General features: G+C 35.1%; 4 protein-coding genes and 1 long non-coding RNA gene across 5 annotated transcripts; 3 read left to right on the top strand and 2 right to left on the bottom strand.

The window, feature by feature from the left end:
- Nucleotides 1–7,457: 7,457 nt before the first annotated feature.
- LOC136797394 (uncharacterized) lies at nucleotides 7,458–10,136 on the bottom strand. Its single transcript, XM_067053974.1, has 3 exons — nucleotides 9,887–10,136; nucleotides 9,490–9,610; nucleotides 7,458–8,110 (listed from the first exon to the last, which is right to left on the bottom strand). Exons 1-3 carry the CDS (start codon nucleotides 10,118–10,120, stop codon nucleotides 7,656–7,658), a joined length of 810 nt encoding a protein of 269 aa, XP_066910075.1. The 5' UTR covers nucleotides 10,121–10,136; the 3' UTR covers nucleotides 7,458–7,655.
- Nucleotides 10,137–21,292: 11,156 nt separating this feature from the next.
- Nucleotides 21,293–23,171, top strand: LOC136797401 (uncharacterized). The gene is made up of 2 exons (XM_067053984.1): nucleotides 21,293–22,787; nucleotides 23,014–23,171. The coding sequence occupies exons 1-2, from the start codon at nucleotides 21,293–21,295 to the stop codon at nucleotides 23,169–23,171; spliced, it is 1,653 nt and encodes a 550-aa protein (XP_066910085.1).
- Nucleotides 23,172–23,575: 404 nt separating this feature from the next.
- LOC136797393 (uncharacterized) lies at nucleotides 23,576–24,509 on the top strand. Its single transcript, XR_010845245.1, has 3 exons — nucleotides 23,576–23,685; nucleotides 23,916–24,177; nucleotides 24,448–24,509. It is a non-coding gene; the product is annotated as an uncharacterized lncRNA (long non-coding RNA).
- A 632-nt stretch (nucleotides 24,510–25,141) lies between these two features.
- LOC136797400 (uncharacterized) lies at nucleotides 25,142–27,903 on the top strand. The gene is made up of 4 exons (XM_067053983.1): nucleotides 25,142–25,185; nucleotides 26,785–26,908; nucleotides 27,326–27,536; nucleotides 27,661–27,903. The coding sequence occupies exons 2-4, from the start codon at nucleotides 26,815–26,817 to the stop codon at nucleotides 27,800–27,802; spliced, it is 447 nt and encodes a 148-aa protein (XP_066910084.1). The 5' UTR covers nucleotides 25,142–25,185; nucleotides 26,785–26,814; the 3' UTR covers nucleotides 27,803–27,903.
- LOC136797399 (uncharacterized) lies at nucleotides 25,375–27,983 on the bottom strand. The gene is made up of 4 exons (XM_067053982.1): nucleotides 27,898–27,983; nucleotides 26,413–26,508; nucleotides 26,196–26,291; nucleotides 25,375–26,055 (listed from the first exon to the last, which is right to left on the bottom strand). The coding sequence occupies exons 2-4, from the start codon at nucleotides 26,485–26,487 to the stop codon at nucleotides 25,681–25,683; spliced, it is 546 nt and encodes a 181-aa protein (XP_066910083.1). The 5' UTR covers nucleotides 26,488–26,508; nucleotides 27,898–27,983; the 3' UTR covers nucleotides 25,375–25,680.

Raw genomic sequence — 27,983 nt, 5'->3', positions numbered from 1 at the left:
ATTATTCACAAAATAGCATCAAATACTTCATAATCCATCGTTTTCGGCTTTTTTTCCGCTTCTGTTTACATTTTTCTGCTCGCTGCTTCCCATGCACAATCATTTTTTTTGCTGTACACTGTGTGCTTCAAATGTCCCGAGAATGAGCGTTCATGTTAGTCATAGTAATTTTCATTGGCATGTCTCACTCACTAAACCTTTGTAAGAACTTGATGTTGGACCATTGTTGGCACGTTTTGGGCAGGCTTACTCTTTGAAAAATTACTTTCGGCGCATGCAATATCCATAAATTAGAGGGTACTCTGGGTTTTGTCTTTCCACCAAAAATTTCAATTTAATTCCTTCAAAATGAAAGCACTATATAGGTAAAATATGAATTACGGTCAATTTCCTTTTGTCTATGCCTTTAATAATATCCGCAGGGTTCGTAGAGCAGCGCATAACACTCTGTCTGTGTGTGTGTGTGTGTAACAAACTGTCATTGAAGATGTCCATCGTCCATTCTGACAATTGTATAAGGTTTGATCTAATATCAGTAGTTTGATAGTTATTCATTCAGTAGCAAACAATGTCCCTCAAGTAAATCCAGTTGAGCAAATACGTTATAACCAAGCAAAAATCTTGTGTGCTGTTTGTTGTTTGTGAAAGCTTTTAGCTGTGTGGACTGGCAGTGCAGACGGGAAGCTAGTACCTTCTCTGTCCGTGCATAGCTAGGAAATCAATACAAGTAGCAGCAAAAGAGATATCGCGCGCGAACATTTTTTAACCGCGCGCGGCCCGCTCAGAATCGGAAGAAACAACATGAACATGAATCATGAATATTTTTCTGGCGAGCAGGTCCGCTACGTGAAGCAACAAAAGCCCCTGCGGGGCAAAAATGTATAATATTTAGCAAATTTTACATAAAATGAGCTAAAAACTAAGCAATCCAGGCCCTGACCCGAAAATTGGAGTTGCTTTTACAAAAAAATGAAATTTCTTATTTTATAGCCACCCACAGTTTTAAAAACTGCATCGGTTCACTGAGACAGGTGTTTTTTCAATAGATATTCTCAACCGGCCCCGTCAAATTTTAAGCATATAAACTAATCGACCAAAACATGGTTTACGGAAAATTGAGACAGGGGTGCTCCCTGTAAATATGACTTGCATACTCCCAGTAAGGTAAAACAACTTTAATTGTTCAAAGGAAACATTTTGTGCAGGGTTTCAATCTTGTCTAAGACTTACCTGTAAACTTTTGTTCCCTCTAACGGAATTCTCCATTATGCCATTTATTTCCCACGAATCATCAATATTACCTAAAACACAAATATTATTGTCAAAAAACTGGAAATGGACAAGATGTAACCTTTTTTAATGGCTAGGAAGAAGACATATGCTACGCCAATAATATCTTTCTTAGTTTTGAAAAAACGGTATAAAGAACGACGATAAAGGCATAAAACCAAGTAAAAACTTCCAAGCACGAAATAAATTTACTTTTATAATTTGTTGTATACCGTGTGATCTAACACGTGTGATCTAACGCGTGTGATGTTAACTTCTCAATTCGGATATTTGATTAGCTGTACCATTACTCGATGTATCGATTTCGAATACCTTGAAAGAAAAGCGACATCTTCAAATCATTCCACCTTCCTACCAGTATAATCTGAATCACATCTTAACCGATAAAAGCATGAAACAGATGAAATACAACATCATGTCAAAAACCTTCTATCATTTTTGAACGTCAATCGAGTGGCGTTACAACGTTGTAATAACGTTAAGTTTCGGCTGGTGACGGGTACTTAATAGAAATATCTAGTTAAACGAGGAATTTACACGACTCACCAAACCAGGCGAAACCGACGAAATTCTAGAATCATTTAGTCATTGACTGAAATCGTATTCTTTTGGGTTGGTTAATTTGAGCCATTTTCCCGAAATTTAGTCCTTGCAAAAAAATCGCAAACACTTTAAAATTCTCAATTCGCGGAAAAAGTATAGGCAAAAACTAATCCACATAAGGTGATTATGGCGACATTCTACCTTATTCTTCCCGTCATTAGCGAGTTTATGTATTCGAGATAAATCGAGGGGGACGGTATAAAGCAAAGCTGACAAGGGGTCAAACTTTAATCGACGACGGTAAAAACACCAAGATACCGTCGTCTGTTTAGGTGAGCAAAGGCGATATAGAGCCGTTCATCAACTATCGACTTTGTTTTGTATCGATTTCACTTACCGTCGCCCTCGATATCCTCCGATACATAAACTCGGTATTGTAAGACATGGAGGAGAGGAAAAGATGCTACACGCATGTGACAGATATATAATGCGAATTTCAATCGTTATTAGACAGATAGGTAGAGAGCCAAAAACCCTCTCGCATGAGACAGGGGTGCAATTTGTATTTTTCATTTCGTTGTGAGACAGAGAGACAAGAAATTTAAAAATTACCACTCGCATGAGACAGGGATGTATTATGGGTATTTTTCCCTCCCTCTCGCTGGGATCCCAACCCCACTGGAAAATTTGACAAAAATTTTGTCACCGGTGGAAAAATATCCTAGAATTTTAGTCCCACTGAGAAAATTACTTTGATTTCATTGCCTTTCAGAATTCAATGTTTAAAAATTGCACTCCGAAAGCATCCCCACTGGATTTTTTAACCTTGGCACAATAGAATTTCCATCCCAATTGGAATTTCAGTAGAGTTTTTTTATCCCCGCTTGTGAAAAAGTTCCACCGGGGCTGTGAGACAGGTGTGCCTGCAAAACATATGAAAGTAATTCATTTGATCTATGAAACAATTACAGCCCTGTAAAGTCGTCCGAAGTCATCACGAAGTCGTCAAAATCATCAGGATTTACGGTATTAAGTTTTGTGCCTTTTTCTAACCACCCTCACTTATTCCGTCTTTTACGGGGTTAGGGACATTGGAGTATTGGTCAATATCTTTTTAGTTCTTTAGTTAATGCTGGGACAGTGGCCTTTTTCTAGAACTAAATACATAGGTCGTGTGCATATAACCTAGATTTCCATTGGCTCCTCTTATTTTAATCGTCATTATTACCTGTTACTCAGTTATTTCACTGATAAAGAAAGTGAAGTAGATCATTAAATTTAACGAGGCTGAAATTTGTGTTAAAACTCCTTTGTTGAGATTTAATTGCTTCTAGAAAAAATGTTTATATATTTCCTACACTTATTTTTTCGTACGGGTTTTCTAGAAATATACTTCACATCGTCGATAGTGAGAAATACGAAAGACGGAGCTCCGGTACCTCCGTAATATTATCGCCCATGTTCCGGCCATCTTTATATACGCGCGATCTGAGAGCGAACGCTTCAACTAAATGAAATTAAATCTAAAATTAAAGAAAACTGGATAGATGAAATTTTTTTTCAATGGGTCATTTTTTTCTTACATATTTGAAGATTATTTTACAGAAGAAATGAAGTTGCCGTTTTTTTTCCTCTTTTGCCGTTTTTAATTTAAAGGTCAAATTAGCATGTTTTGCCCGAAACATCCTATCGCATTTGCACTGGGTATGGAAAACCCGTTGCAAATGCACGCCCCGTGCAATTGCAAGGATGTGCCTGACTGAAAGTGACTGTACCACACAGATTCATTCATCATTGTTTGTCACAGGAATTAACTACCGTTAGATTGGGTAACTTGCTTGCATCAGTGGTGGAGGCTAACATGCATTGCCCTCAAATGAAAGACCTGGCTGGTCATTAAAATACAAAGTTAAATCAAAACAAAAATTGTAGAGTAAAGATGCGCGAGCAGAGCTGCGTAGTTGTATTTTAAAGACCAGTCAGGTCATTCATTTGAGGGCTATGCATGTTAGCCTCCACTGATGCAAGTTACCCAATCTCACGGTACATGTGGTTTAAAAGAACGCAAAACTATGAATGCGTACAAGTCTCTATTAGGGTGAGCTGGTTGACAAACAAAAATTTTCCATGTTTTAAAGGCTTGTCAAAAGTGTGTTGACAACAAAGGTTTTCCACGTTCAAAATGCACAAAGAAAATTTACTGTAAGAAGTTGTGCATAATCTGGGTTCTGGGTTCACCTCGATTCAGCCGGTTTACCAGATGAGTTCACCTCCGTTCTCCTTGGTTCCCCTAGTTCACCTTTTTCTAATTCAGTTAAGTCAATATTGCAGAAGAAGAAGATTTTGATCTAAGGTTGAGTGAAAACTAACCTAAGTCAGTGAAAATTACAAAATTGTCCTTTTTTTGCAAGAAATTGGCATCTCTCATTCCAACCATCAAAATGGGAAACATTTGATTCAGGAAAGAATGATAAGTACACTACAACATAAGCCATTTCTTGTGACAATCATACAAAAATCTTGATCTAATTCAACTCATTAATAGCATGAACACCAAAGACAACAAAGTAAAAGAGAATAGCAACAACCTTCCAAGTTCCATGTTTGTTTTGATTTTTGAAAAAGCATAATGGCATCACTTTCGCTTTACAATAGATTCAAATAATATCAATTTACTATAACGGAGGTAATTTGTTTTATCATTTCCCGGGATGTTCTTCACGTTTGTTATCTCCTAAATAATGACTTCACGGGTCACGGAGGGTTAACTCGTTCTTCGTATCATTCTGACGTATACGTCAAATTTAATATGACGGAGATAATTTATATTAAATTTCCCGCATTATCCTACATATTTTATCCCCTAAATATTTTGGTGTCGCGCGACTCGGAGATACGAAACGTTTTTCCCCTCTCCCTGCCTTATAGAGAGTCGAAAGGATAGATAGTTAAAGGTACGCACACACGATAGCAAAACTGCTTCGCTCATGTACATTCGCTTCGCAAAAAGAATAGAAAGATAGCTAAAACTGACGAAAGAAAAAGAGAAAGAATTGGAAATGTCTTGACGATGTTTGATGCATTCGAGGCGCTACCACAACTATCACTCCAATTTGCAATTTTGTTCGGTGATCAAGGTTATTGCACTTATCTTCAAGTTTTCACGGTTATCTCATCACTCCTCACTGGTGCATGGAAGCTGACAACACTTATTGAAATAAAAAAAATTGGTTTGAAGATTTGCATGTTTGTTATAAACTTTTCGTGGTTATTACCCTTGGCTGTTACTCTCGGGTTATTCGCTAATAAAATGAGAACGGTATCATATGTTGCTACATGTGTCAAAATCTTGATTGCAACTATTTTGAATCTGATCTATTCCAGAAAATCATATGCTGTGAAGAAAACATGGTCCGAATGGGTAAAGAGTATCATTTTCAGTGTATTTGTGCCTTTTTACATGTTTTCAAAAATTGGTGCATATTTGGTGACCATTTTATTGATTTCTCAAGTAATATTAGGTGCATTTACACCAGCGCAATATGAAATTGTGGAAGTCAAAACTTTAACCAATGAAACTATTTCAGTGATAAATTCACCATTTTATTACAATCAAATGTTGATAGAAGTAGACTTGATACATTTCTTTCATGAAGGAGGGCAGGTCACCATGCAATGTTTGGCTCTCTTTGCAACAGTTTGTAGTTTTATTCTAATATCAAAATGCTGTTGTTGTTGCAGCCACGAGCCTTTTCTTGATATCGAAGAAAGGAATAGAGAAAGCAATACTATTCAAGAAATTCAAGTAGATTCTGTGAATGAAAGTCCAATGTAAAAATTCTGGAAGTGGTCCATGGAAAACATAGAATTAACCCCAGCATAAAGAAATCAATTGATGAGAAGCTCAACTACTTTGTTAGAGGATTGGTGTGGTATGTAAATTGACTGAGCAAGTATCAAGATAGGGGCTATGGTATGTCGGTATTGGCCTTTTTCTGGAGTAAGAAAAATGTTTTGAGGTATTTTGAATTTTTTGACACTCTTCGGGCTCTTGGTGCGATCGTAATTTTTGAAAAAAATTTCTGCCAGTGTTGGCGGACAGTGAAGGAAAATCCCTCGGCATTTCGCTGTTAAGGGATCTAACCATAGCGAAGTTCATGATTTTTCATAGATTTCTGCCTAAACGTAGCCATCAAAACTATAGCATGTTATACATTTTCTGTTAGGCTATTCTTCAATCTGAAAATTTAAAAATCGCAATGAAAAAATTTGATAAAGAAAAAAATGAAGACTTTCGCGAAGAAGAGTATTTCAACTTTGAAATTTTTAAGGGTAAGTTTTTTTAAATTTCATTACGTCATTTTTGCAATTAATTTCTGAGTTACTCTTGACAGAATAAATTACCAAACAACTTGTGGTCAGGAGAGTTCCCGACAAAATATAGAGTATAAGAAGGAATTATCAAGATTTTTAGTAATGCTCATTTGTTTCAATAGTTTTATTACAACCTTGAATTACTGCTACAAACTAATACCTTTTCTTGCTGCCAAAAATGCCCAGAAATGAGGACATCTTCATAAAAACCTATTTAATATTTGGATTTTTTAAAGACTTGACCGACGACCAACATTGTGTTACTATTGTTATTTCTTAGCAAACCATTTTAGTTTAAACTTAGCTTGTTGTGTTTATTAGGCAAAAGAACTCGTTCGAGGAAAGAAAATAAAGATAAAGAGATAAAGAATTGGAAACGTCTTAACAATTTTTTATGCACTCAAGGCGCTACCAAAATATGTGTCGCCATATTGAATTACATTGATTAAGAAATATAGTGCAAATATGCTATTTAGTACTCCACTATTAATCATTTTTGTGTTTGTTCTATGTAAAAACCTTGATGCATCTAAATGTCTAAAAGCTTATAGATTTCGTTCGAAAATAAATTTTAATTTTCTTTGAGGATTTTTTACATAATGACATAATATCATAAAATATATAAATTATATTGTAACGGACTTGACCAATCACTGAGCTTCGTTCAGTAAGATCTTCTTGGATTTACTTTGACAACAAATCAATAACTTATTGAATTTTTTTGTCAGGATTTATAATGAAATATAAATATATAAATGACTTTGTTATATCAACGAAATTTCGGGATTCTGCCGAAAATTTAATGGTATTTCGAGATTTAAGACCCTGGGATGCCCCCACTCTTTTGTTTATTGAATTTATAGGGCTTACTGTTGGGTGGGGGAGGGGGTGCTGGGTATGTGCGGACGGTTAGACGAGAACACGTTAAATGACCTTGATCATACCCCTGTCTCGTCAGAACACGTCATTATTTCTAGCAGATTAATATTGGAAGATCTGATCAGAACAGAGATCAAAATTTTAGCTGAAATATGCTCTCAGAACACATTGGAAAAAAAGTCGCCTCGCAGGCTGCTTTCGTAAAAAGTCCAGATAGAAAAATTTCAAAGCAAAGTTCTCTTTTTTGTTAATTTGATGAAATCTTCCATTTTTAAGGTCAAACCTATGCATCTTGTAAGTCAAATTTCTCGTCAATGAAAGGCTAATTGAATGTAAAATATTTAAGCAATAAAAAGAAAAAAAATTCTTTTAAACTTGTTAGTCTTTTAAATGAACAAAAGTTTTGAGTTACCTTATCTTTGGATAACTTAATTGATTTCCAATGTCGAAAAGTCATACCCTTTTGTATTTACGACTTTGTATTTCTCTCTTTCTAAAAATCGCCTTACTTTCTCAGTATACTTTTTTGTGAAACACCCTGTATGATATAGTAAGATTAATAATTAAGTTCAATTTGTAGGTCCGTACACAGCTATTTCACAAAGATGTATCATTTGCCACCCATTTGGGGCCTTGTATAACTCAACTCCACTCCCAGTCAAGACCTCGTTACAAACTTTAAAAACCTTATCACCATTTTCAGTATCTTGCAATGTTATAGTACTGCAAAGCTGACGATTATCAACAGGATTTTGACCATACACAATAATATCTGTAAAAGCAAGTCGTTGATGATGAGGTGCTCCTATTGTACGATCGAAAATATCAATAAATTTAATTTGTTTCATTCCACCCAAATCAATTCTCAGCCAAATTTCCATAGTTCCCATTTTCGAGTGGACAAGTTTGGTTGACAGATCACCACATATTTCTCCTTTATAACCATCGGTAACAAACGCGGGTTTCCCAGAATTCGGTTCTAGTCCCGATAAACTGACTGGTCTTTGAAATGCAATGTTTCTGTCTGAAAAGAAATATATATTGGTGATCGTGAACAAACAGTGTATCATTATCGGCTTATTGATGCTTACTGATAGCTCCAGATAATATACGTACGCTCTAGCGTCCATCAGGAACATAAATAAAGCCTGGGATACACGGAGTAAGGGTTGGATTGTGAGCTGTGAAAACCGAGTAAAATAGTTTTTGTATCCCTGAGCTACTTTTCCTCTATTTCCTTGAAACCCTTCAATCAAACCCATTTCACTCATCCCACAAGAAAATTAGCCATAACAATCATCCAAGTTCTTGGATGAAAACAGTTTGTAGAAATCAAATCAAGGAAAGATTCAGTGAAATCATGAACATACAAACGACTGGACATCTATCTTTTATTGTCTCTTTGAAGCGAGCTTCATTGCCGCCTGTATTTCAAAATTGGTATGAAAAATCCGAGAATATTCCGTCATAGTTTATTTTGTATTGAATTATTTAGGTAAAAAGATTGATAGAGCTTGAACATTACTCATAATGTACAAAAAGGTTATTTTCGAATTTTTTTACAAGTTTGTAATATACTTTATCAACATTTTCAACTCTGAAATGCAGAATTTCAACTGCCTGTATACTTTTTAATCCCTTTTGTCACTCCAATAATTTTTTTTATGACTTGAAAAAATAGCTTGCCATAGTTGAGAGCCTTTGTAATAAGAATATCGAAATTAGACACTCTCTAAAATTATTAGACACTTTTAAGTCAAAATTTAGAAATATTAGTCGGAATTTTGACAAGCTGACGATAATTTGCCTCTGTTATCTTTGTTATGATATAGATAAAAGACTTGAAAAGAGTAGAACAACAGAGACTTTTGTCGAAGTTTTGACGTTGTTAGCAAGGTATTCCCAAGTGGTATATCATCAAAATCTATTGTTTCATTTTATGTTTTTAACGAGGCGGCAACGAAGCTAGCTGTGTTATCTTTAAAAAGAGAAAGGAGATGGATGTCCAGTCGTTTATATGTTCATGGTGAAATCAAGTAATCTCAGAACATAATACACATATCCTTATCCTAATTAGAAATCCATTACGTAACTGTAGATCGAAAATTTTGTACCATTTGTCAATCTCATACCATGAATATCATATCACAGTGTATGATTATTGCAGGGGAAGGTTTAATTCATCAGAGAGCAAAGTATGCATGACAACTGGTACAAAGATCTTGAGTCAAAGCACACAAACTACCGAATCTCGTAATAGCAAAATGGGAGAGTGCTTTTTTCAAAAATTGAAATAAATTTGTTCTATACTGAATCTTACTGTTCATCTTAAAATTGTCAAAAAAATTTACATTTTCGGAATCTTATAGCCTTAATTCATTTTATCTCATTGAAAATACTTACTTATGCAATGAATGTCGTATTTACCAATAGGCTCGCAAACACATTTATAAGAACCATCAGAGTAGTTTGGAATACATATTTTGTTTGGGTTGATGCATGTCTCCTCCCATTCACAATCATGCTGTAAAAAATAACAAAGAAAGTTTTTACCAAGAAAATGACAGAAGTCTGTTCCTACTGGTGAGGAAATGTCGGCTTATTTGCTTAAAGTAGTCAAAACTTCCAAAAACTTTGGACCATAAAAAACTTTATGATTACCCCGGTGGAATTTCGGTTCTAGTATAAAAGGTGGGTCATTCCCTGTCATTATAAAATTCTTTTACTTTTTTATTTTACTGATGACGTTAGCACATCAAAAGGACTGGGAACTAGTTTGTTATTTTATTATTTTACTCACATCAAGAGAAAAATGAGAATTTCCTGTAGAGGAAGAAACAAAATTTGACGCGTTTCGAAATCGATCAGTATCCAAAATATGACATTCGTAAATCTCATTATTTTGCTGTTTCTTCAAATTGATGCTCCAACAATTTGTAAAATTGAGACAAGTTCGAATGCATTCTTGGGAAGTTTTGTGGTATGATATGTTGATTGCTGTCACATTGAGAATGTGGTTATCGTGCTTTACCATTCTAACGTAACCATACTCAACTGAAAGAGAATAATACTATTACCAGTATGGATACCATTTAAAACCTACAAAAAAAGGTACCCTCTATCTGAAAATTTAGGTAAATAGACCTTATCGGAGTTTTGATTTTTCTAAAAAAGCGATGCATTGTTTCGAGTGTATTCTTGATATGCGTAAGTCATTTTTCTAGCGGAAACACCCTAAAAAAGCCGGGATTCGAACCCTCTCTGTTACTAAAAATAGAAACACAGAGGTCATAAACCGGCTTTTTCGGGTGCTTCCGTTAAAAATATACGTCATCTTGACTTACGCATATCATTACAATATAATTCCCTCCAGGAATTCCTAAGAGATTTCTATTGTAATACACTCGAAACAATCCTACAATGTATTGCTTTTTTAGAAAAATCTAAAACTCCGATAAGGTCTATTTGAGGCTGAAACTTTTTGTGTTGAAAGTACGCTATCTATAGTTTTCTCCCTAGCAGTGATGTTTTGTAGAAACCAGTTTTCAGTTTTTCAGTGAAACAATAGTTAAAAGATTGATTTGAACTTTTTAATTCAATGATAAGATACACCTGTTTCTCACAGACCCGGTGGGACCCCCTCTGACAGGAAAGATAAGCCAAAATATCGTTCCCAATGGAAAATTATACCCCGATTTTTGTCGCCGCTGAAAGTAATCAAATAAACAAATCCTCACTATAAAATATTGTGCTTTTTTTCCATCCCCACTGATTTTTCTGCCTTGAAAACAGACAATGGAATTCATAAAAAACATAGGAACATCAATCTCAATTCCGTTTGAATCCGTTAATTTCACCCCCACTGGCTAAAAAATCCTAACAGGTCTGTGAAAAGGGGTTGTTAGAAAGAAATAAAAGACTCCCAAACCGTGGATTTTTTATAAGACTATGGTTTTTCAAACTTGTTGACTAACGCACCTTGAGACAGCATAAATGTACACCCCCTTTTCACAGACCCACTAGAACCCCTTCCCACTGGAAGAATTGGCCAAAATATCGTTCCCAGTGAAAATAATCAAACAAACCAATCCTCACTGCGAAATAAATATTTACCATTTTTCCCATCCCCACTGAAGTTTATGACTTGAAAACAAAAGAATTGAAATCTCTAGCCATAAAAACTATGTGAATATTAATCCCCATCGAGTTTCAGTACGTTTTTTTATCCCCGTTGACTGAAAAAATTCATAACAGGGCTGTGAGAAAGGGGTGTAAATGTATAAGACTAGGTAAAATATGAGTTAGATAAACGAAGTATCTCACCTTTGTTGTTGACAGTGCTTACATCCACTCTTCGTAAAATTTGTGTTTTGCCATATTGAATTACATTGATGAAGAAATATAGTGCAAAAATGTTATTTATTACTCCACCATTAATCATTTTTGTGTTTGTTTTACAGAGAGACCTTGATGCTTCATTTATGTTTGTTCTATGTAAAAAACCTGTTCAATGCATCTAAATCTCGCGAAAAAAATATCGATTTTGGTCAGATGAATTTTATTTTCTTTGAGAATTTAAGACTGAATATAATGGCATAACGACTCAAAATCAATAAGTATTATTGTGATGGGATTTCAGTATTTGACCAATCACTGAGCTTCATTCAATAAAATTTACCTTCCCAACACATCAATAATTTATAGAATATTTTTTGTCAATATTTATAATAGAATATTTAATTTATAGAAATGTTATATATTTTCGATATTCAAATAAATTATATGGAATCAATTTCTGTATAGCTTTTCTCAATATTTCAACATATTCAAGGAAGCGAATAAGAAGGGTCGGGACGTTTTCTGATACATCGATACACATACGACCGAGGGGTAAATCACTGAAAAAAATCACGTACACCTTTTTGAAAAATCAAAAAGAAATCAAAAAGAAATCAAAAATCAAAAAGAAATCAAAAAGAAATCAGAAATCAAAAAGAAATCAAAAAGAAATCAGAAATCAAAAAGAAATCAAAAAGAAATCAAAAAGAAATCAAAAAGAAATCAAAAAGAAATCAAAAATCAAAAAAAAAAATCAAAAAAAAAAATCAAAAATCAAAAAGAAATCAAAAAGAAATCAGAAATCAAAAAGAAATCAAAAAGAAATCAGAAATCAAAAGGAAATCAAAAAGAAATCAAAAATCAAAAAGAAATCAAAAAGAAATCAAAAATCAAAAAGAAATCAAAAAGAAATCAAAAAGAAATCAAAATCAAAATCAAAAAAAAAATAAAAAATCAAAAAAAATCAAAAAAAAAATAAAAAAGAAAAAAGAAATCAAAAAGAAATCAGAAATCAAAAAGAAATCAAAAAGAAATCAGAAATCAAAAGGAAATCAAAAAGAAATCAAAAATCAAAAAGAAATCAAAAAAAAATCAAAAATCAAAATGAAATCAAAAAGAAATCAAAAATCAAAAAGAAATCAAAATCTCGTACACCTAATTTTTAGTGATTTACCCCTCGAAGTTTCTTGTGGTTGCCAAAATCAAAACAATAGAAAATTGTTCATACGCGTGCGTAACCGACACCTGTTAAACGGTTTTTGATTACCAAAAAAAAGAGAAACTTTTTTTGATAAAACTTTATTTTTTTCATGAACCGTGTGGATGGTTGACATCTTTCTCTAGTCTAGTCTAGTCTTGTAAACCAATGCAGTGTCTGTTTTCAAATCTTGAATTCACTATACCTACCTTTTTTTAAAGAGGCAGCCATGTTGAATAATTATGTACTCCAGCATAAAAACAATGATACAGCCATACATAATTTTTAAAATATGCATGATACAGTAATTTTCTTTGTTGCTGTTAAAGATAGATATTTACTTTGTCGTAATGTAAATTTATTGTTAAGTTTTAGTTTTTGAGTTTAGTTCATCTGCAGTAGTATTTTTTCAGTAATCCTTAAATCTTGTGAATAAAGTAACATTTAACCAGACTTATTGCCCTCATTATATTCAAATTTTTTTTAGGACTGATAAGTACATATTTTTAAACACCAAAACAAAGCAATCAACATGCCAGTTCTTTCTGGACAAATATATATGTATACTTTATTATGTGTGCTTTTTTAAATATGTCAATAATGACCTTCATTTTTAAGGAAATATTTAGTCGCAATTTTGCGATNCATAGTATAAGAGAATTCCATAGTTAGGAAGCGAACAATAGCTCCATTGATTGTTCTCCGGCTTTCGATGTTGAGATATTCGGTCCCAGACTTCCGAACAGTCATAAACAAACAAGATGGCGGAAATTTTCAGAGGGAAAGTCATACAGTTTTTGAGTATCTGGCTTTCTTTTTTATTGTAACTTGATATATGTTCGATGTTCTGGTTAAATTCTTTAAATATTTTGTAGATTTATGTTCTGGGGCTACTCTGAGCTATTATTTATATTCTCCTTGGAGGAATACAAAAACTTTAACACTCTACAATTTCCAGGAGTTGCTATTTTGGTTTTTCCTATCCAGGTTTTGTGCAATTCGCTCTCTGTTTTCTCTTTCCCAGTTTCAATATATCATGGTTGATCTATAATTCAAATCTGAGAAAGTTTTATACCCTCTACCGAGATGATAGTTTATAAATTAAGTCTTTTAGCTTTTTTATAATCATTGTTTAGCAGCATATATGCATACATATATGCATGTATGCATACATGAGGAGACATAGTCTGACAGCAGTCTTTCAGCACCTAGATGTGTTATACTGAACACTGTTCATTTCTTTCTTTTCTTTTAGCTGTAAAATCAAAAGTATGTGTAGCCTGGATATCCAAGCTCAAAATTTTAGAAAAAACTAAAATTTCCTCAACATACAAAGTTCTAAAATTATAGAGCTTGGTCTCCCTAGAGAATGAAAGTGCAAACCCATGTTTCCTAGCTAACCCAGGGCAGTAAAACAGAAATTAATAAAAAGCAGTCTTACAAGATGTAAAACTATTTAAAACATCCAAAGATTACACCAAAGTCCATAAAGAAGTTTGCATGCATTATCATGTCCAACCATGTTTTCTTGGAAAAAGAACTTGCCTCTGTTTTCTTCTTTTTCATGTTTTCATGTAACAGAAAGCACTATCTTCACTAGCAACTGTAGGACTATCCTATTTTTGCTTTAGAAATGCTCTGCGCTGTGTAGATTGGCCCTTACGGCTTTAGCGAAGTGAACGCGAGCAAGCGGACTGCATTCTCTTAAAGAGAATGCAAAATGCTCTAGGGAGACCAGGCTGTAAACCAGAACATAAAAATATCAAAAACTAGACTGTGAAATAGTTTACAGCCTGGATATCCAGGCTAAAGTATGTGTTGGTGATTAAATTAAACATTATATTAATAAAATTATAAAAATGGCATGCGCAAATCCTTCTTCGTCCAGTGACATTGTTGACTTTGAAACCGTTTTGGATCTACTTGACTCAAGCTTTTTTGACAAAAACGAGGATATAATAAAATAAATTAATTCAATGGAATTTAAGGTATGAAATAAAAGGGATAAATTGTCAAAATAGTATGTCAAATTTTGATTTTCATTGGTGGTTTGGTATCAGATAATTGAACATTTTTTTTTGCCTTTTTATCTAGTTTAGTGGTTCGAATCCACCTCTTGGCATGTGGTGATAATCCAAATTGTTTTAAATTGGTACTAATTAGGGTATAGATGCCAAGTGACCCTTTCTAGATAAAAAGTTACAACAAATTTTTGGATATTTTATCATATTCATTATTTTTTACTCTTTTTCTTCCTAATATTATATCAAATTCTGAACCTTGTATTTTTTAATTTTTTCAGCTAACTGAAAATGTAAAACAACAGTCGTTAAAATGTGATGATTATGAAAAAAATTTGCAAGACCAAAGGAGGCATAGGAAGACACCGTCAAGCAAAACACGTAGATATTGTTGCTATCGAAAAGGTGGAAGCTGAGAAGCAAGATAGAGCAGATGCAGCCAAAAAGATTCATCCTCTGGACATCAGAAAATGCATGAAGGAAGCCAAAGATGCATTGTTGAATGACGAGTGTTATCCCAAAGAAATTAGAAATGGTTTAAATAGCTTTCAAATTAGACCAAAAGATGGAGACTTTGGTGTTTTTGACATTATGTTGAATGATATCTTAAAATTCAAAGGAGACAGAAGAACAGTTCCTAGAACATTCTAAAACGAAAGTAATTAAATCTGAGGCTGACAAACTTAAGATCCAGTTTACAGATAAAAGGCTTTGCACTTTATTCCTTTTTGATTTGGGGTCTCGGTGTTTGACATGCCTTGTCAAACCTCCGTCCCAAAATGTAGAAGTTGTCAAACCTCTCACAGAAAGAGAAATCATGGCCCTTCAGTGCTTATCTGGACATGTATTTCACAAAATTTACACAAATTAAGACGTAGCAAACATTGGGAGGAGAAAGCATTTCAAATGATGCTCTCTATACTACGAGCATTTAAAATAGACCCAACAGATGAGTACCGATATGTCAAGGCTCGTGATTGTGGAGGAATTTGGTATGTGAGAAAGGAAGCAGTTGAGCTTTTTTAAGGCAGCAGAGATAGCTTTTCGTGAAGCTACAAAATCCCATGTTGCCAACATCAACTACCCTGTACTATTGAACTCATGTTTTAAAAGTATGAGAATTCGAAGCTGGTATGACATCGTTCTTAGATGTCAACAGTTCAAACCAGACAAAGTTATTGGAATGGACCTGCTGGAAAAATTAATTGGCTTATATTTGCGGATCAGAGATCACTCTTATGCTAAAAACATTGAAGAGAAACACAAGTTTTCCAATAAGGCATCTAGCAAGTACTCCTTGAGAAATGAGCTTGAAAAATTTGAGAAGACAAACATTGAGCACTAATTAGTAAAAGCTTGCCTTGGTTGTTGTTCCTATTTTCTATTTCTTATTAATATTTCCCGCTTTATGGGGGAAATGTTTTTAAAATCGGCTTTTTAGGGAGGTTCGATGTAAACTTTTGAAAGCGGTCGCGCGATCTGAAAGCGTGTGATAATAGAATGAATAAGTGTCAGTAGCTAGTCTTTCCAAAGCTTTGGCGTATGCTATTTTATTACTATTGAGATAAAAACAATATTAAGGATATGGAAAACTGTGGAAGTTTATCTCCCTAGTATTCTTGAAGTGAGAGACACATTTTAATTGTCAAACTAATTACCCAGTAAGCTTTGCGTTCACGTTTGGTTTTTATGCTCTGTGGGAGAGGATAATTACAAGGTCTCAAAAGAAGGTTGTCTATTGCTCATTCCGACATCGACTTATAACCTGACTGAAATTCGAGCCGTTACTAGCAACCCTGCGGGGCCCAAGGCGCCGAGTATGCACCCGGCACAGTGACAAGCCGTTACTAGCAACCCTGACCCTACCTAACTGTTAGTTAATCAATTCCAAACAACAAAACCCCCGGAAAATTTAAAATGTCGGAATGAGCAATAGACAACCTTCTTTTGAGACCTTGTAATTATCCTTTTCCCTCTGTTGCTCTAGATTGAAAGAGTTGGTTGAAAGTGTCGTCCAGAGTCCAGTTTCCCCTTCAGATAACTTTTATAGTGAATCTGAGGTTTGTGTATGCAATATTTTATCATAGTTTTTGTTTTTTTCTTTTCTACGTGCCAGACTGAGCAGGTGTGTAATAGAGCATTTACTCCAAGAGTGAGTAATAATTGCTTGATCACCGATATAAAAGTTCAGTGCAAAAATATACTTTATCCACTTGAGTGGATTGAAATACATTCTTGACAAAGAGGTCGATACAAAGATTTTCCACTTGAGTGGATTGAAATATATTTTTGATTGACAAAGAAGTCAATTTGAAAACCCTCTACACTTGTGGATTTAGATTTTTAAACTATTTTTCGACAAAGTCAAAGCGATTTTTGTTTTGAAAAATATTATATAGATATACTTTGTACAATTCTAGTCAAGGTTTAAAAACAATAATTCCTAGCTTTTTTGGATTTAATTACTTTTTTTCCATCCTTGATTTAACAACTTTTCTACACACTTGACTTGTGCTTGTGATTGGAATAGACCTTTTCACCTTTGCGTCCGCCATATTGAATTGTATGCAAAAATTATGGTTGCCGAATTGCCGTGGTGAAATTCCCTTAGAAAGTATGCAAAACATATGCAAAAAGAAAGTATTAAATAAAAACTTACATGCATAATTGGCATTATCAGGCACGACGGAAGCTTTTTATATCTGGTACGGCGAATGAGGAAATTTAAGCGATTTTATAGCGATTTTACCGACGAAGAGGAAAACTTCGGGTATTTTTGTGAAAATCTGGTACGGCGGCCGCCGTACCTGCCGTACCCGTTGCGTCGTGCCTGATTATATTAAAGTGTAATCTTGTAGAAGAAAGATTAAATTTGCTTCTTTTGAAAACTAAAAACAATTATATTCACTCATCTCTTAGAACAAGCACTTCAAAAAACCATAACATTAGACATAAACTCAAACTGAAAAATCACCCGCGAAGGTAAAAAACAATCCTTATTCGGCTGACGGCAAATTATTCTCCTGGGAATAGAGCCGCCAAATGATCAAATCAAAACATTGATGAAGTGTGACGTCATAATTACTGCTTTCAGTTTGCGTGTTTTGAAAGTTTGATGTGTGTACTCCGTCTTCGTGGAATTTTTTAATGGCATGAAAACAGAATATGCAATGTCTTTAAGAACAAATTCCTAAAAGGCTTTTGTTGTTCTGTAAATATTTCCTTTTGGATTAAGAAATTCCATCTTTTATTGTTCTAATGATTATAATATTTATTTATAAGATGCTTTGTTGTCTTTTTAATCTTTGTGTAAACTTGCATATGTTTTGCATACTTTCTAAGGGAATTTCACCACGGCAATTCGGTAACCATAATTTTTGCATACAATTCAATATGGCGGACGCAAAGGTGAAAAGGTCTATAGCGTAGATTTAAGACGAATAATTCGGACAACATGAGGTTTGAAAAAACAATCCAAGGTAACTTCAATCAAGCCAATCAGTGTGGCTCGAATCCTGAAATTCATATGTTAAAAAAAGTATTACCCGTTCATTAATGTGTCAACCACTCTTCAACACAGCAACAATCTGAACATCTCAACCAAAGTATATTTTCTCTTTTTTAAAGCTACTAAAGAAAATGGACACGATGATATTCCCTTGGGGACCAATCGGTTGAGATGTTGGAAATTCGGAGACGCAATCGATTTTGAAATTATACGTATAATTATGACTCTTTGACAGCGCAACCTTCTTGCGTCACAAAATTTATGTTTTTAAATAAATAAAAAAGCTGTAAGTTTTATAGCAGTGTAGATAGGACCATAGCAGCTATTTCTTTTCGGCGTAGAAATTTTATTGCATAGCATTTTATCGTATTTGTAATTATTTCCTAGCAAACTCCCGAACTCCGTACATCATTGATTGGGATTTTAATTACTACATATCAAATAGCCTCAAATGTCTCGCGGCAAAACATTCATTGATTATAACAACAATATTACCCATCTCCCCGGCCATCCCCCCCGCCGCCCGATTACCAAAAGAAAAACATGCTGAGGCCCCTGTCCATTAAAATAAATCGAAATGTTGGCCTCTTGAAATTTTATCGAAATTTTAACGTTCGGCGACTTCAAATGCCTTCCAATTGTATACCAATTGACACAGAATTTGATGTAGATCTCAAATGCACTAAGAAGATAGCAAAAGTTTAAGCATTAAAAGTTATGACTCTTTAAATTAGTAAAAGCGGTATTGTGACCTATCTAGTACGAGTATACTCGTAGTTGGCGGAGAACGGTGTTATTAACATGGCTTACAAATGTCTTTTAAATAATTACGGCAATCCCATCGGAATTGTTGGTTATTTTCTGGTTGTTAAAGAGCAAGTGGAATTTTTCTTCACACACCATTGCAATTATTTGCATTTGCTGAACTACGTTGGTTGTGTTTACTTGGGAATGACGAGTGGTAGTACAGTTTTAAGCACTTAGTGAAGAGCTGATAGATACAATCTGACAATATCTGAACTTTCTATAACGTACTATTAGATCCTTCTAGCTAGATACACTCTTTTTTATAAGCGTAACGTTTTTAAGACTAGGTTCGAATTTGGTAAAAAATAAGCATTATGATGTGTATTTCGCCAGGCTAAAATGCAAAAAAAATCGTGAAGCTTTTCTAAAACGCTGAACTTTTTAGGGTTACTTATAAAGCTGTTTGAGAGTTCTTAGACCAAAGATTTTCGTTTGCGGTGCTAAATTACAAAGAAAACTTTCATTCTTTGACCCGAATCTATTTTCCGACTTAAAAATTCGACATTTTCATGCGAACCCGAATCGAAGTCTAGGCATATAAATAGGCATACATTAAGACTGCAAAAATGAGGTTTTGCTAAGCAGATTGAGCGTCGACCCGATTTTCCCGTATGCTTGTAAAAGAAATGTCATTATAAAAAATCAAGGTGCGACTAGAAATTTAGCATATGTCCTTGGCTGAGACAGGGGTATTTATTAATGAACAAGTGATACTTTTATGGACCCACCTGGTTATGTATGCATTTAACACGTATATAATTGATATCTACGTGAGCGTGACCATTAAAAAATCATTCAAAACACAAATAGTGACGATCTATTAAAATTAGTTGTTTGTTTCTTATAAAAAAAACGTTTAGAAACCAAAATTTCATGGTCTTTCATATTATATATTTAAATATTTCATATTTTTTTATCTTCAAGACTTCGTGAGCAAAAAAAACATCTATTTCATTAAAAAAATCATTAATTTGGCTAAGAACATTGATGTATGCTTATTAATAGTGATTCTTATATATAAAGATGCGTTTTTTGAGCTGAAAAATTATTTTTTTACAAAATTCTGCTTGAGCCATCTTTTATCTACTTTCATGCAAGAAATCAGAAAAAAAATTGATCCAATAATTCACAAAGTCCAAAAAAACCTTTTTTAACCGTTTTTTAGCTGAAATTTACCCCAATTTTTTTTTTCCAATATTAGAGCTCCGTCACATTCGAGGGTTTATAGTTATGCATCTTTGTGCAAAAATCATAAAGAATAAAAGAGCCAATCTCGAGGAATTCTAATACCTAAGTAATTGATAATGTGCTTATAAAAAAATATCGAATTTGGCCAGTTTTTTTATAAAACCACGCCAAGCAACCAAAATTTCATGTCTAAACACGCATATTCTTCAAAAGTAAGCCCTCGTGAGCAAAAAAAACATCTATCTCATAAAAAATATTGAGTAATTTGACTAAGAACATTGATGTATGCTTATTAATAGTGATTCTTATAGATAAACTTAAACATGCGTTTTTTGAGTCAACAAAATTTTTTTGCAAAAATCTGCTCGAGCCATCTTTTACCTATGATGGTACCCGACTTTCATACAAAAAATCAGAAAACATTAATGATCGAATTTTTCACAAAGTCCAAAAAACCCGTTTTTTTAGCCGTTTTTTGGCCCAACTTTGCCCAAATATTTTTTTTTCGAAAATTGGGTTCCGTCACATTTTGGCCAACACCATTTTGCACCTCTGTACCAAAAATCAAAAGATTCCTATGATTCAATCCTGAGAAAAGTTGGTAACAGACGAACGAACGAACGAACACAGGTTAATTTATAGGACGGGGTAGGTCCAAAAACCAAAAATTTGAGAGCTTTAATTACAAACTCGGGCTACAAGAGCCTCTGATAATAAAACTTTCGATGCCATTCTACTGGGTCAATTTTGTATATCAGAAAAGTGCCTTGCAGTTAACGTGTAATATAATTAGGGGCCATCCATGTAGTACGTACGCAGTGAAGGTGGGAGAGAGGTTTAGCCAAAGGGTGGGTCTATTTTTTAAGGATGACGTCATTTCTATCGTTCTCTACGTACAAGGGAAGAGGGGCTATTAAGTTTTGAATTTGGAAAATGCGTACTTACTATGTACACCTCCTTCTTTCACCCAGTAGGAATTTTTCAGGCAGTAGGGTAAAAATAACGGAACAAAACTCGATTGGGATTATTGATATTTTTTTATGGATGCGGTTTTAAATTCCCCTCGTTTTTGGCTCGGCACTTCGCTATTACAAAGAACTTTCTATGCATTTTTTTGTAGAAATTACGTACGTTCTGGTGTTCAAAATGAGTGATCATGGCAGTGACCAGGAACCGTCCACAAGCGCTTGCCCAAACCGCTTTTCCAAAAAGTGTGCAGCTGAAGGTCATGGGGAACTGCCACATGTTACGCTCTTGTCTTTACTAAATGGTGACAGCTTCTCCAAGGCAAAGCGCGTCACTGCTGCTGATCGTGTTAGTCTTGTTAAAGCAGGCGTAATAAAAGAACGTAGCCGGTTCATTTGCCGGATCTGCCACAAGAAGGGTTTGTTAAACAAGAACTTGGAAAATACAACAAGCATCAAAAAAGTTGGCAAGACAGGTGTTCTAGATCAGATTATTCCGTTGATTGATGAGGATATTAAAATGTTGAGATTAGAGGACTGCAATTTTGAAAGTTTGGCTGCATACTCCAGTGTTAATTGGGTGAATGCACGCCCCCGACCTGTAGTTGAGTTTTTTAAAAAACTTTGTAGTATAACAGACGTGTCCAATACTACCGACATTGCCAAAATGGCACATGCCATGGAATGTATTTACGGCTGTCGGCGGGAAAAAGTGGTATTGCCTCTCTCTTTGATGACAAATGCAGTGAACCACGCTGTAACACACAGCAAACAGTCAACGATGCTAACTTCGAAATTAACGCCTGGGGGTAGCTACACCTACATTCAGGAATTAGCAAAGGTCACTGCTGGCACACCGAAGATTATACCTGATGTGGATATAAAAAGCATGGTCGATAACGGTCAAGTTCTTGGCAAAAACTGGGACTTAGAGATAAATTCGTCTATGCCTTCGAGTGTTATTGCCTGTCACGCTCAAATTAAAATCCCTGATTCTCGTCTGCAATGGAATGAGAAGCTCAAACCACTCCACTATCTTTTTGGTGACGCTGAAGTTACGGAAAGTGCAAATGACGAAGTATTCAAGGAGTTCCGCAACGACTTCATAGCCAATCGTCTAGCACGTTTTCAAAAAACCAACGCTGTTGCTACAAAGGTAACCGACGAACGTGGATGGTACGCTTCCTCTTTATTTTGTAAAGTCTGTAATTCTGAAAATCATCCGACCGCGTCAGAATGCACGACATGTGGTGGTGGCATTGAAGAAAGAAAATATTCATTGGACTACACCAACATCGATGACATCATTAACGTCCTCAAAAACAAGAAGCCATCAGATATGAGCGTTAATGATGAAGCTGATGGTATAGAATCGAGCAACAATATCAACGACTTCCCTGACAAATTCACCGACGAAGAGATGGAGATGGTAGACATTGATATGGAGGTTACTCGTGGCGATGTCTTTCAGGAAATTGGAAAAAATGCTAAGGCAATATTTTGCGACAGTGACATTCCCAAACAAGATGGTTTGGACAGCAGCATCTTTGAGAACTGCACTATCAATCAAAGAGTTCAAGAGCCGTGTGAAATGTTTTGTGGAGAACCTGATTTGATGAACCCCAATTCCTACGACCACTTGACCCGCATTTTGCGAAACCATGGTACACGTTCAGGTTAGTCAGTCTTTCTTTGCAAGTATTTTGAATTGCAAACCATAATGCGACGATAAAGTTTTTTAGAAATCTTTGTTCTTTACATGGCTCCATTTTTTTGCATTCGGTTGGACTGCATCAATGAAGTACACTTACTATTTCTTAAAACACGTACAGCTAGCAAATTAATGTTCGTGAAAAGTCAACTGCAATTTGTTGATGCCTGTATGCGTTTACGACATTTCAGGAATCCGGCGGTATGGGCGTGGAGAGCGAGAGTGGTTGCTGTTGGAAGTGGATGGCACGATTTTCCAGATTGTTGTTGAGCTGATTAACAATACCTACGCCTGCAGAAAGTGCAATGACAGTCATTTTGGTCTTCATTATTATAAGGTTTGGGGATAATTTGTTCACTATCCAATTTAGTGGCTAAAACATTCAGGACTCAGGTTCAAATATAGTATAGTATAGTATTTTGTGTATCCTATAAAAAGTGGTCCAGATTTCTGTTAAATCGTGTACTCGCCATAAACCAACTAGCAATTGCTTCCAGGTAAATAAACACAGTACACTAGATTACTAGGCATAACAAACACAACTGTCTTGTTATGGGCAGGAATAAATCTGAAGCATATAATTTTTCAAATTAAATTGTAAAGGAAGCTCCCTAATAAGGTTCAGATAACCTTGCATGTTGACAGAAAAACTTTTCAAACCTCTTTCCTTCGAGACACACTATAAAACTGATAGTCCTTGACTTTCAAAACCCGACTAAAACTCTACCACGTGTTTTTGTTTTAAAGGTTTGTTACATTTGGAAATGAATGCTATAAAGGCATTCATGGAGATGAATTGGGAAGTTTTTGCACAGAGCATTGTTATGGATATTGGCTTTACCACCACGGCACAACAAAATATGGTAGGTTTATAAAAAGCTGAGGGAAGCCAACTTAAGAGTGCTATTAAATCTTAACAACAGGCTCCTCTTTTGACCGTGGTTCATAGTCCTTTCCTAGTGGACATACCCAGATAAACTCAAAATTACATTTTACATTACAGTGTCTTGCTGACAAAGTTGGCGCCGTTTGTTATCTTTGATAACGTTTAAGCCATTGCTATATTACCACATATTACATATCCTTCTACTAGATGAAATCTTGTAAAGACCACCACAAGGCATGGAGATTATGCGAGCTCCTAGCGTATTCTTTCACTGATGAATTGATCAAGCCATACGTAGAATCTTTGAAGAATGAAGAGCCAACCATTGACGGCTACTGGAATTGGGTAGAGGAGGCGTATACGGAAAATAAGCTGTCGCACAATTATATTTTTATGCAACAGATGATATTTGATGTGCTCCTGGCAATTATCGGATTTAGAGTTTCGGTGCGGAGGAATAATTTTGAAGGTAATTTGAAAGGGTTTGGGTTCTAGATGCCATAATAAAGGAAAATATCATGCCCACAAATGAATTAGCCTTTCAGTGAATTTTAGTGAATTTAAATTTACACCCCTGTATCAGTAATAAAAATCTTTTATACTTTACCTCTCGGCATTGTCCATTCCAAAGTTATTACGATTGAAGCTTACTCGACTAAATATATTCTTTGTAAATTTTTAAAAAAGGAACACCATCAAAATGGTCCTCGTATTTGCACCTTTTAATTGACTGTTTTAGGTATGCACGCGACGTTGCAAAGATTTTCAATGCTATTTTTTGCTCGAAAGCATCCAATTTACGAGAAGGTATAGTGTTTGTATTTTTTTCATTTATGCTGTATCTCCCAAGGAAATGCGAACGACCGAAACCTGGTACTAGCCAAATTTTTCATAGGTTTTATAATCATCTGCATGTTTTCGCTTATGCTTCACCTTTGCCAGTAAGCAGTTTGGTTACACATCGACATTAATATTCCGTGGCTACCGAAGTGAGTTTGTAAGGCAAGACGTTGTTTTTTTCTGATACTGTTTATTTTTGAAACTCTAGATATACACTAACTTCGTCAAACTCCTTAGAAGAATGCCAAAAGAGGTTAAAGATTTATACATGTTGTCGATGGCCTCTTCTACAACCCATACAAGGGATAATTGCCAAGGAGGTGAGTCAACAGAAGGGTCATTTTAATATCAGAAAAAATATTTCAACTTCATTATCTGGATACAATTCCACACAGCTGGAAAATATAACTCAAATTACAAAAGCCTGCTATGGCAACATTAAATCGTACAAAGTAGACGATACTATCCTACGTAACAAAAATATCAGTTTGCAAACCTACAATAAACTTTTTCTTCCATAGGTGACGCCCTTTTAGAAGAGATCAATAAAAAACTGAAATTTTGGCTTCCAAAAACAGGAATTCCATCGTCAGAGCAATGGTTGAAATGTACGAGGCTGTTAGAGAAGCTGGAAACGGTAAGAATTTCAAGCAAAGCTCTCTTCCGCCAGTTAATTTGAGCCGCAAATATAAACGTTAAATCTTTAAAAATACTAGAGTGTGCGGAAGAAATAAAATCACTCCCTACAACATCGACAACCCCAGAAGAACAACGAGTAAATAAGGCAACATGTTAGGTGAAACAAGCCTACAAATGCTTGCCAGGAAAACCAAAAACACGGAAATACATCTTACATAATGTCATACACACATTCTGATGCGGTTAATTTATACTCTTACGCAAAGCAATCCTTGTAGAGGACCGTGCTCCCATTCCTGTTTCGATCGAGCGACGTTCAGATTGCTCCAACGATGAGGTGGTTGGTTCTTTTATCTTAGCCGCCTTCAACTTACGTCTTTTAGGAGGCTGTTTGCTTTCGTGGCTTTCATATTGTTCCATAGATGGGGCGGTTGGGATAACTGTCTTGATTGTTTGTGAGATGGATGCACTAGGCTCTTCTATCAATTGAAGATCACGTGACATTTTCTCTTTCTTGGTGGTATGTTTGGGGCACTTGAATTCTATTTTCATCAATATCTTTTTGAGAATTGACGTTGTACCCCGCACAGATAACGTGAACCCAATATTCGCAATCTCCACAGCCCATATATTCCGCATTGATAGAATGTTCTTTTTGAAAGGCATCATCCTTTTTGGAACCATAGACTATCTTGCAGATCTCACAGCGTGAGACCTGCCCAGCAGCCTTTTTTTCTGTGGCTTTAGGCTGCTTGCCAGGCAAATTTTTCACTTGACTCATTTTAGAGGATGGGTCGTCGGGCAGCAACTTGAACGACGCCTGTCTGTTTTTCTTCTTCGGCCTTATAGTAGTGTGGTTGGTCTTCACCTATAGTTACAAAAAAGGTATCTGGTTAAACTTGGAAATATTCCTTCAGCAAAACTAAATGGAACCAAACATAAAATTACAAAAGCTTTCGTGCCCTACCTAAAACACAACATTGATATGATGATTAATGAAATACCTACCGTGGTTATCTGTGTCTCTTTTGTAGTACTAATTTGGCTTGGTACTGCTGCAGATTGCTCCCTTGCTTTGCGCCATGTATCAACTATAAGTGTATCCTGTTCAAATGCAACAAAAGAAACCAGTCAATAGCCAATCCCGATTCAAAAACACTAACAGGAAATATAACAGTGTAATATTAGTGTGACAGCCACGAAAAGTTGTGAAATAAATACGAACCTCGCCATCCATATTACTCCAAACACGGGACTCGCCTTCAACTGTCTCAATTACCAGCCGGTATTTCAATTCCATATCTTTTGCATATTTGCCAAACTATGAAAACCCAAAACAATTAATTTATTAAATAGCTCACATGGCACTGCTCAATTTCTAATGTACATTCAAATTTCACTTAGTTTATTATGCTCCCCAAAATAATTCTACCAGGGGTTGCTTCCAATTAATTAAGCCCAAATAAATTTAACACCGATTGGTATGAAATTTACAGTACAGCATTCCTGAAGATCGAGAGTGCACTGAAAGTTTGTGTAATTGTAAATTAGTTATTAATCTTCCATAACACCTTTTACAAAAAATACTTTTTTATAGATACGTGAGAACCTCAGAAGTGAACTAGGGATGACAGACCCATTAGAGCGAACCAAGCGAGCAGTACCAGCAAAACACGTTGCATTTGTTACTTCAAAGATAAGAATGTCTAAATTTATAACAGGTAAACAATACAAGCGCCAAAAGTTCAGACCCATAAAAGCCTGAGTTTTATACGAAACATAAATTAAACACCTTTATATTAGAAACTCTTCAATCTTAGGTCGTCTTAAATTTGAAAGTGTCTTTCTATATCTCTGCTGTTGGTTATTTTTAGACAGATTTTATAGAATTGGATATTCTGTTGTTGGGTATAAACTGGAATTTAAAAAAGTCACAAATTGCTGACACGGAAGTGTTGCGTTAAGCGATTAACGCGTACCTTATCGGGAAAACTACGTCGGGGAAAAGTGACGAAATTTTGGACAAGTGACGAATATTTTTTCAAGACGAAAATTTTCCCCAACGAAGTTTTCCCTGATAGGGTATACCTATTACCAAAGAAATACTTCTATTTCTTTGCTATTACATACTTGTCTAGACAACGCTTCAAAAGACAAGCCGACCAGCATGGATAACGCAGTTTTGGATGAAGATTTAATTTATTTCCAAGAAACCGCAGAATTAGCAAAGAAGACTTCAATGGGACGAATAATTAACAATACCAAAGATGAAACCGAACATATCATTAGGGTGTGGATGACACCAAAGGAAAGGGAAGATGCAACGAAAGCCTCAGCGTTAACTAAGCCGTAAGTCATGTTTGTTATTTCTTTTTAAACTGTAACTTTAACGTGTCATAAATTACCCAATAATCCAGTTATGTCTCTTTAAATGCCCCCTATCTGACATTTCTATGACATTTTGCTTTTATAGTGAACTTGTTGCACGGATTGAGAAGTTACTACCGAAATACCCAAGATTTGAACAAGAATACAAATCAGACGTCAAGGGTAAAATCAAGGATTTACATGTAGACTTCTTCCTAAAGCTTCAAGATTGTGATTGGGCTGAGTAGCTTCCCGAAAATGACTTGTGGTGCAGTGTGGGCGAATTTTTTCCTATAAACCTGCAGTTTATACATGCGACATTTTCTGTGAATAAAGAACATACCTTAGCCACGTATGGTTCAAGCCCATTCTTGAACTCGACCCGATCAGTTGTGTTTTTTCGACGAACTTTGTGTTTCAATTGATTTT

Source organism: Clytia hemisphaerica, unplaced genomic scaffold, assembly GCF_902728285.1.
Source record: "Clytia hemisphaerica strain Z4C2 unplaced genomic scaffold, Clytia hemisphaerica genome assembly, whole genome shotgun sequence".
Lineage (NCBI taxonomy): Eukaryota > Metazoa > Cnidaria > Hydrozoa > Leptothecata > Clytiidae > Clytia > Clytia hemisphaerica.
Note: the sequence above shows the minus strand (reverse complement) of the source record. Positions and strands in the feature narration are given on the sequence as shown.

What these genes read in the sequence shown, in the direction of transcription:
- LOC136797400 (XM_067053983.1), top strand. Translation starts at nt 26,815, where the DNA reads ATGACAGACCCATTAGAGCGAACCAAGCGAGCAGTACCAGCAAAACAC. An exon ending in AATGTCTAAATTTATAACAG is followed by an intron (nt 26,909 to 27,325) that starts GTAAACAATACA and finishes ATACTTGTCTAG; the next exon opens with ACAACGCTTCAAAAGACAAG. An exon ending in GCCTCAGCGTTAACTAAGCC is followed by an intron (nt 27,537 to 27,660) that starts GTAAGTCATGTT and finishes TTGCTTTTATAG; the next exon opens with TGAACTTGTTGCACGGATTG.
- LOC136797399 (XM_067053982.1), bottom strand. Translation starts at nt 26,487, where the DNA reads ATGGAATTGAAATACCGGCTGGTAATTGAGACAGTTGAAGGCGAGTCC. An exon ending in GGAGTAATATGGATGGCGAG is followed by an intron (nt 26,292 to 26,412) that starts GTTCGTATTTAT and finishes GCATTTGAACAG; the next exon opens with GATACACTTATAGTTGATAC. An exon ending in AAGAGACACAGATAACCACG is followed by an intron (nt 26,056 to 26,195) that starts GTAGGTATTTCA and finishes TTGTAACTATAG; the next exon opens with GTGAAGACCAACCACACTAC.
- LOC136797401 (XM_067053984.1), top strand. Translation starts at nt 21,293, where the DNA reads ATGAGTGATCATGGCAGTGACCAGGAACCGTCCACAAGCGCTTGCCCA. An exon ending in AAACCATGGTACACGTTCAG is followed by an intron (nt 22,788 to 23,013) that starts GTTAGTCAGTCT and finishes ACGACATTTCAG; the next exon opens with GAATCCGGCGGTATGGGCGT.
- LOC136797394 (XM_067053974.1), bottom strand. Translation starts at nt 10,120, where the DNA reads ATGGTAAAGCACGATAACCACATTCTCAATGTGACAGCAATCAACATA. An exon ending in ATTCTCATTTTTCTCTTGAT is followed by an intron (nt 9,611 to 9,886) that starts GTGAGTAAAATA and finishes TATTTTTTACAG; the next exon opens with CATGATTGTGAATGGGAGGA. An exon ending in ATACGACATTCATTGCATAA is followed by an intron (nt 8,111 to 9,489) that starts GTAAGTATTTTC and finishes ATTTCTTTTCAG; the next exon opens with ACAGAAACATTGCATTTCAA.